The sequence below is a fragment of the Nematolebias whitei genome, chromosome 2 (genome assembly GCF_014905685.2).
Source record: "Nematolebias whitei isolate Nwh7 chromosome 2, NemWhi1, whole genome shotgun sequence".
Classification (NCBI taxonomy): Eukaryota; Metazoa; Chordata; class Actinopteri; order Cyprinodontiformes; family Rivulidae; genus Nematolebias; species Nematolebias whitei.
The window spans coordinates 17,530,956-17,540,716 of NC_056499.1; the positions used below are offsets into that span (position 1 = coordinate 17,530,956).

Sequence of the window (9,761 nt, forward strand, 5' to 3'; positions counted from 1 at the left end):
ACAATTTGTTTATCACAGATCTAAAAATATTGTGATAATGCAGTAATTCCACGACTATTGCGGGTAGTAGTTTATTTTAGTATTTATTTATACACGTGTGTGTGTATCTGACACACGTGTATAAATAAATACTAAAATAAACTACTACCCGCAATAGTCAGGGAACTACAGCATTATCACAATATGTTTTAGATCTGTGATAAACAAATTGTGATATTTGTTAAACATGTTGCTTGCATCAGTTTGCATTTGTACTTGTTTTTATTGTACACATTTTCAATTTCAAAATCAAATATGTTGCCTTTTAAAATATGGTTGTAAAATATTAAAAAAATAACTGCAATTTTATTGAAGTATAAAGAATTTGTAAAATATTTCACTTTTTTTTTAACGTGGTTATATCTTTACATGTGTCTAAAAGGGGAGGCGATGATAAAGAAGCCAGCTCAGATAAGTACTACATACCTTGGTACTGTGCACTGAAACCTTTTCTTCTGTGGTTGCTGTCTGAGGTGAAGTGCATTCGAAGCCAGTTCTTATTTGATATCACTGGTGAGGGAAGAGCTGTACCAGTCAGCCTGGAGATAAACAAATATAATAATATGTTATTAAAAGCAATAGAAACCACCAGAAGTTAGAACGGCGTTATTCAGTAATTAACAGTTCAAAAATTTTTTTTTAAAGAAACAGGAACAGACTATTTGCAAGGATTGCATCATTAAGTAGTTCACCACACAGAGCAGCTGTAAGAGACGCGATTTTATGTAACGAGTGTCTACTTTTGGACACAAAAGCTGTTTTTATAGCAAATGAAAAGTATTACTTTATGATAGAGACAGTGACTAACAGTTTAAGACAGAAGAACAAATCCTCCTACAGACACAAAATACCAAAACCTTTAGTTAAGGCAAGTGCACTTGGGTCAAGAATGGAAGAAAATGTCTCCATCCTTCTGTGTGAGGTGGAACAAAATGCACCTGAACACAGGAGGAAGGTTGACGAAAAGTGCTGCCATGTAATTACAGGCTGCAGCATTATGGATCGCAGCAAGATCGACCACCGCTGTGAAAATTGTTGTGAGTCTTCATGCTTCACAAACAGCTGTAAATAAAGTAGATTATATGATACAGAACAAAACAGGGAATTGCTTCTTTTTATTTAGTTATTTACTCATTTCTGCATTCTATATATCCCTTCATTCAGGGAAAAGTAATGAGTCGTTTTTTGTCAAGATATCCCTCGCATTGCTCACAAGTAGGCCAGCAGGCCTGTACAAGACAAGGCTAATGTGTACTGAAACTAAATCTTAATAACAAGAACTAACAGAAATGCACATTTTAGTCAGCCATGATTGTCTGTGGCAAAAATAGTCCAATTTATAGATTTATGCATTTTTTACTGTAGAGTTTTCATCAAAATGAGACTTTATCTCTCATGCAGATAGTCACTGTCAAAACCAAACGGCAAACGTCTTTATTGAAATGTTGGGAATAACTCTCCATCTTGCGGGACAGCGACCAGGACGGGCTGTGCAGCTGGTTCTGCTTCAAGTTCACGGACAATCTCCAGTATTTGTACTTCACTGTTTACTTCTTGCAATTCAACCATCAGATTTAGAGCAGATCAGTGAATTAAGTTTTGTAAATCAATTCACCAAGTTACTTAAAAACAATGTCTGTCAAAAAAAATCATACATTAAAATAAAGCTGAAGGTCTTGAAGCTGTTGAATAAACATTTTTTTTTTTTTTACCGACAGGACGTCATTGGTTAATCCATCATTTTAGAAAGGGGTGAAATCATAGGATGTGACCTAATCTAAACATTGATTCAACATCTGTATCTATCTATCTGTCTGTGTCAGTCAGTCAAATAAATCTTGGACTAAAAACTGAACTCAGATAAATTTTTTTGTCCAAAATTCAGTGTTGATTTGACAACTTGCAAACTTCTCAGAAAATAATTGAATATTTGTGAATTATGCAAACATTCTGAACATGTCACTAAAGCAGTTATTCAATTACAGCAACAACAATAGGTTGCAAAGTCTGTTACCGTGTGAACTATGAATTCAGTTACCAATGCAGAAATTATGTTTTTTTTATTTTATTTTTTTTATTTTAGTTATTATTATTTATTTTTTGCAGGCAATTATCTACCTTTCAAACAAAATACAATACAGATAAGATACAGTACAATGACTTGTTAGCATAACACATGCCAAAAATAATCCAATACATTATTCTTTCTTATGCTACCGGGGTAATTAAGTATTTAAGACATTTTTTTGCACAAGGTTTTTTGTTTTTGTTTTTGTTTTTTTTGTTTTTTTTGGGGGGGGGCTGCAAACACTTTTTGAATATTGATTTAAAAAGTAGCAGGTTCAAGTTAACTCCCTAATTTGTCCAACTAATAATCATCCAACGTTGTGTGGTTTTTGTTTCCCTAATATTTTTAATTCTTACTGTATCTTTAGATTCTAACAACCTTAGTATGTCAGCAGATGTGTAGCAAAATCCATCTTTTTAAAAACATTATCTTATATAAATGGTGTCCAATTTTATTTGAAAAGGTTAGAAACTATTACGCTTAATAGTAAGAGTCTGCTTTTCTTTTATGCAAGAGGAGCATGAGTGTGTATAAATGTCCAAGCAGAGCACAAAAGAGCAAAACCGTGTCCACACAGTCTGATTAATGAGAGGGTGGAGGGAGCATTTCATTTGTATTTGCTATGCTCCACTAAATAGTCACATTGACCTGCTCCCGTCTGCCACACACTGCAGAATGGATCATAAAAACAGAGAATGGATGATTAAGCAATTCTGTGATCCAGAACAAGGATCACAACAAAAAGCTGAGGAATAAGCAAAGTGATGCCTGCGGCTTGTTCATTAAAAGGTTAGAAATTACAAACTTGTTGGTGCTGCTGCTACTTCTGCTTTGAAACAGAACGCACAGATGGGACTGATATGATTCAGCTAGATCAGCGAGTGTGACAGCCTGCAGTGTCTGCATGGAGTTAGGATGTACCCTTACTGCCTGGGTTGTATTTTTATTTATTTTTACCTGATACTTTGGATGTCTAAAACTGTTTTTTTTTATTTTTCCCCCCAAACACACAACACATAAGTGTACTGGTCTAAAACACACAAACCTCGATGAAAAAGTCTCTACATAAATGAACGTTTCACACTGTAGAGGTGCAAATCTCATAGACGTGTTTCTTGTTTTTGGTTTATAAAATTTAAAACAGAATGAATACATATCCACATACTTTTATTTTGTTGTTCTTTAATCTTGTTTTATGTATGTTTATGCATTATGATTTATATAGCAATGTGTTGTCTTAGAAAAACTGTAAAATCCTTTGGTTTTTTTTATGTAGCATATGAATACATTAGTATGTAAAAATAGCTAGTATAATAATAAACAGTGTGTAATGCCTTTGTTCTCAATTTGAATAAAACTGAAACAGTCCCAGGTGTAATAAAACAACAAAAAAGTTTTGTTCCTCAGTATAACTAAACAATGCAGATTAGAAATAGAAGTATTGTGCAAATAAAGATATAACTAACAATTGCTTTAAAAAAGGGGGAGGGGGCATTATTGTAATGGCAATTCCATGAGAACCACTGAACTAACTACAGAACCTGGCACTAGCCAAGCTCTGTAGATTCTCCAAATTCTCTGAATTATGTTTTAGCTTTTTCCAGCTAATGCAAAGAAAGAAAGAAAGAAACAAAAATAAATGTATGTTGAACTTGCTTTAGAAAATATCCATCAGATGTTGAAAAAAGAAAGAGACAAAAGAGTTAAAAGATGCAAAAGAGTTAAAAGATGAGGGAAGAAAACAATTAGTAAAGCAGGAGATGAAGAAGAGAACTCCACACTTTTTAAACTATTGTAACTAAAATGGTAAGTTGGTAGCCTTTAGTAATTATTACATCAGCTTTAGCTTCTCATATAGCTGTTACCAACAGCAACCAAGTGAAGAAAATGATGCACAAAGAGGAAAAAAAGGAAATGATGTAAGAAACTGCCTTGAAGCAGATGGTCCACAAACTTTTCTGAAGTAACAAGAACTACTTTAATTAATCTTCAATAATACTGATAGTATATTGTGTAGAAAGAAAAATAAAGTGAAAATGAGACATTTTTTTTAAGGATAATAAACTCAAAATAAGAGAACTGGTAAAAACATAGAAAGCTTTGTAATGAAACCTATTGGGCATTTATTTTAAGAAAAATGTGACTGTAATGAAAAAATAAAAGCAAAGAAATTTAAAAAAATACCATATCAGCACTAAATCACCCTAAACACAGGTGTGTAAAAAAAGTATGCATAAAAAGTGAATTATTATTAATTTTTACAAGAACCATAAAGGTTGTTTTATCACTGCTTCTTATGGATACTATCAGCAGTGTCAGAATTATTATTTCCTTGTGCACTTGCTAGTTTCTGGCCCTGATTATGTGATACCTTTCCTGTAATTATAATGTTGGGAATCCTAACTCCTGGTAGGGTCTCCCATGGCAAACAGTCCTTGGGGGAGGGGTCAGACTAAGAGCGATTAAAAAACCCTTGATGGCAAAACAACAGTAGCATCAGGAAGCCTCACCCAGAAAAGGGAAATCGGGGCACCTCGCTGAAGCCAGGCCTGGGGGCAGGGAGCTTGCCAGTGAAAGCTTGGTGATAGAGTGTTAGCTCTTGAGATTTGGCCAGGCCAAGCCTGACAGGACAGGAAGCCACTACCATGTGGGCCCACCACCTGCTGGGAGGTCCATCAAGGTTGGGTGTGATTAATGCTGGGCAGCAGGTGAGGGAGGGTCCCTGGTCATGCTGACTCTTGGCGGAATAGATTGGCTCTAGGGACGTGGAACATTACCTCATTAGTGAGTAAGAAGCTGAAGCTTGTGTGAGAGGTTGAGCAGTGCCAACTAAATATAGTTCGACTCACCTCTACATACAGCTTGGGCTCTGGAACCAAACTCCCTGAAAGGGGCTGAACTCTCTCCTACTCTGGAGTTGCCCAGAGAGAGAGGTGTAAGGCAGGTGGGAGAATACTCACAAGCCCCCGGCTGAATGCCTCGATGTTGGAGTTCTCTCCCATGAACGAGAAGGTTGCCTCTATGTGGCTTTGGGATGAAGGAGAGAAGGTTCTGACTGTTGTTTGTGCTTATGTGTCAAACATCAGTTCAGATTACCCAGCCTTTTTGAAGTCTCTGGATGGTGACCTGGAAGGGGTGCCATCTGGGGCTTCCCTCGTTTTATTTGGTGACTTCAATGTCCATGGGGGCAATGATATAATTTTCTGGAAGGGGGTGATTGGGAGGAATAGCCTCCCTGATCTGAACCTGAATGGTGTTCATTTAATAGACTTTGGTGCTAGGCATGGGCTATCCATAATCAACACCATGTCTGAACATAGGGTTGTTCATAAGTGTACTTGGTACCCACCATAGGCCAACAATTGATGATTGATTGTATAGTCATATGATCAGACCTGCAGCCATGTTTCTTGGACACTCAGGTAAAGAGAGGTGCAGAACTGTTAAATAATCACAAAAAAAAAAAAAAAAAACTAATCACCAACTAGTTATGAGTTGATCTGATATTGGGGGATGGTGTCGGACAGACCTGGTAAACTCAAGCATATAATGAGGGTGAACTGGGAGCCCTCTGTCCATGCGACCTTCAACTCGCAGCTCAGGGAGAGTTTTTCACATGTCCTAGAGAAGGTCAGGGACATGAAATCAGAATGTCCCATGCCTCTATTACAGATACAGCTTCCAGGAGCTTTGATCTAAAGGTCACTGGTGCCTGTCGTGGCAGCAACCGAAGGTAGACACGAGTGATGATGGAGGATGTCAGGCTGAGGAAGGAGGCCTTAGGGACTTGGCTGTCCCAGAAGATTCCTGAAGCATCTGACAGGTATAGGGTGGCCAGAAAGATTGCAGCTTTGGTAGTTATGAATGCAAAAACTTGGGCATAGGAAGAATTTAAGGAGGCCATGGAAAAATACTTTTGGTTTGCCTCAAGGAGGTTCTGGCAAACTGTTCACAATTCAGAAAAGGAAAGTTGCCCCCTTCCCAGGTTGTGCTCGGTTTGGGTGGGAAATTGCTGACCTGGACTGAGGATATTATTGAGCAATGGAAGGAACATTTTGAGGATGTCCTTAATCCACCCACCATGTCCACCTTTCAGTAGGCAGAGTCTGAGGATTTGTGGAAACATTAGTCCATTACCGTGGCAGAAGGTGCCAAGGTAGTCAAAAAGCTCCTCGATGGCAATATGCCAGGGGTGGACCAGATTTGTGCTGAGTTGCTGAATACTCTGGATGGTGTGGGGCTGTCTTTGTTGATACAACTCTTCAATGTTGCATGGAGGACTGGGACAATGCCTGTGGAGTGGCAGAGCAGGGTGGTGAATCCCATTTTTCAAAAGGGGAGCCAGAGAGTGTGTTCCAATTATTGTGGGATCAAATTTCTCACCCTCCCCAAGAAATTTTACTGCAGGGTATTTGAAAGGAGACTCCAACCAACTGTCAAACCTCAGATTCAGAAAGAGCAGTGTGTGTTTTTTTCTTGACTGTGGACCAGAAGACCAGATCTTCAACCATGTGGAGTGGCTAAGGGGGTCATGGGAGTTTGCCTCTCCAATCTACATATGTTTTGTAGAGCTGGAGAAGGCTTATGACCATGTTCCTTGAGGTGTTATGTGGGTGTGCTGTGGGAATAAGAGGTTTCTGTCTTGCTTTTAAGAGCTATCTAGTCCTTTAACAACCAAAGAGTGAGCTGTGTCCACATTCTAGGTACAAAGTTGAGCTTTTTTCCAATGTGGATTGGACTTTGCCAGGGCTGTCCCTTATCTCTGATCCTGTTTGTGGTTTTCATAAACAGGATCTTGAGACACACTCATGGAGATGAGGGTTTCTAGTTTGGGAATCTCAGCATCTCATCTCTGCTTTAGGTGGATAATGTGGTTCTGGTGGCATCTTCAGGTCAAGATCTGCAGCATGCCCTGGGGTTGTTCGTATCCGAGTGTGAAGCGACTAGAATAAGCATTAGCTCCTCAAAGTTTGAGGCCATGGTTCTTGACTGGAAATGGGTGGAATGCCTCCTCTGTGTAAAGGGACAGTGTTTTTCTCAGGTGGATGAGTTCAACTAATTGGGCGTCTGGTTCACAAATGATGATAAGATGGAATGGGATATGGACTGTAAATGAACTGTACTTATATAGCGCCTTTCTATCTTATTTCAAGATACTCAACTCGCTTTACACTACAACCTGTGCCACATTTACCCATTCATACAGCACTTTACTAGACCTCTACAAAGCTAATTGAACAAATCATTCTAATGAGACTAATCAGTGCTTTAGATCACATTCATACACTGATGGGACAAACATCAGAGGCCATGAGGAGTTCAGTGTCTTGCCCAGGGACACTTCAGTATGTGACTGCTGGTGGATTCGAACAACCAACTCTCACACTGGAGGATGACTGCTCTAACCACTCAGCCACAGCCGCCCATATGGATCAACAGATTGGAGCCTCATCCTCACTAATGAGGGAATTGCTTCAGTCTGTTGTGGAGAAGAGAGCAGAGTCAAAAGGTAAAGCTCTTGATTTACTGGCCTGTCTACACCCTAACCCTCACCTATGGTCATGAGGTTTGGATCATGACAGAAAGAACAATATTCTGGATACAAGTGGCTAAAATGGCTTCCTTCACAAGGTGGCCAGGCTTAGCATTAGAGATGGGATGAGGAGTTCTGTCATCCAGGGGCAACTCAGAGTAGAGCCGCTGCTCCTCTGCACAGAAAGGAGTCAATTTAGGTGTTCAGGCTTCTTATTATGATGTCTCCTGGATCTCTTTAGAGGTTTTTCAGGCACATCCCAATAGTAGGAGGTCCCAGGGAAGACCCAGAAGTCATTGGAGGGATAGTGTAAGGCCTGGGAGCACCTCTGACCACAAATTTAGGAAAACTAAGTGATAAATGTACTTTGTAACCCTATCTTTCTTTTTCTATTTTTTTTTTATTGTTCTGATATTTCTAAAAATGCAGACTTTATTTTCTTCCGACCATGATCAAGACCTGCCCATATGCAGAAAAGACTTTGCAGAAAGGAAGAGACACACAAAAGAATTGCAAAACTAAACTGAACTGAAACAGAATGGAAAAAAAGGCAAATACGAAAGAAAAAATACACGAAACAGGAATAGTTAAAATAAAAAAAATAACAAGATTGGCACTTTAAATGAAAATGAAGTAAAGGCCAAGAAGTAGGACTCAGGTGGTAGTGAAGATATAAAGGACATCAGAGATGACTTTGGAATAGAGAACAGCAGTTTTTTTTTTTTTTTCCAAGAGAAAATTCAAGATAAAGATAACAGGGAAATGACAATATGTGAGAAAAAGTCTTGTGAAATACTAGAGAAAAACAGGCTAGTGGATGAAAAACATGTTAGAGGAGGTTAGAGGGAGAAATTAATTACATGATTTAGAGAAAAGAGATTAAACTGACTGTGAGGAGAGGTCAAATGAGATAAAAATATGAAAAAAGAAGGTAACTTTAAATGAGGAAGGGCATTACTAATGCCAGAAGGCCCAGAACAGATATAAATTAGAAATATTATGAAGCTGAAAGAAGGCCAGTGATGGGAAAAAAAATAAAATAACAAAAGAGAAATATAAAACTTATCATTTATCTATAAATTAATAGTTTGTTAAGAACACTTTACACCTAATTTAGTTCAAAGCAGACAGCACCCATTTTAATCCCCCTGGTTTATATATATATATATATATATATATATATATATATATATATTACTGTATTTAGACTATTTACTTACTATATAAAATAATTACGTGTTTTTAGTTTAGTTTAGTTTTGTTGTTTGACCACACCAAGTCAGATTTATGAGGCCAAAGACAATTTCTCACCCTTCAAAATTGTATTTTATTTTGTAGAGTGGTGTTGATCATGGAAAACATACTCTCTCCTATAAATAGTCCCAGCAATATTTAAATATATATATATATATATATATATATATATATATTGATTCAGAAGCAGTTGTCTCAGTGTGCAAGAGACTAAACATTATGTTAATCAAGGCAACACTTTTTGGTCTTGTATTGAGTTTTATTTATTTATTTATTTAGCAGTGTGTTCATTGAAAAAAAAAGAAAAGTATAATGCTGTGGGTGCAACATTGACTGGTCAATAGTATTGTATCCTAAATGGCCTCTAATTGCTAAAATCAGTGATTTAAAGTGCTTTTGTTCATCACTGCTTAGTGACTGATTGCGATAATTAACAATATTACCTGACAAGGATCATAAATTCAGTTCTTTGCTTGCCTTAATTGCATTTTTTAAACAATTGTAGAGAAAATTAATGACTGCTTGGAACTATGACATTCTATGAAAGAACAATAGATGGTCACAATAAACTAAAAGAAAATTTAACGCTTTTTTAAAGCTAGAGAAAATATGAAAATAGGCAAATAAACGAGAACTAGGAAATGTTTGGATAGAATCTAACACAATAAAATTAAGTGCATACAGACAAAAAATATATAGTATTCATTTGTCTAATAGTAACTTTTTTTATTATCTAACCTTTATCCTGATGCATGCTCAATAATCCAGGTAGAAAAATCCAAAAAAGTTCAATCTGGTCCTCTGGACATTCAAAAAAAAACAAAAACAAAACAAAGCAAAAAAATCTAGAAACGTTTCGTCTCTCAT

General features: G+C 37.2%; 1 protein-coding gene across 1 annotated transcript in view; it reads right to left on the reverse strand.

Moving 5' to 3' along the window:
* The window catches only part of LOC119425923 (CUB and sushi domain-containing protein 1), a 432,525-nt gene that overhangs the window by 241,477 nt on the left and 181,287 nt on the right, over nt 1–9,761 (reverse strand). The window contains exon 6 of the mRNA XM_037693482.1: nt 466–578. Coding sequence (XP_037549410.1) covers nt 466–578 — 113 coding nt within the window. The remainder of the gene's footprint in view (nt 1–465; nt 579–9,761) is intronic.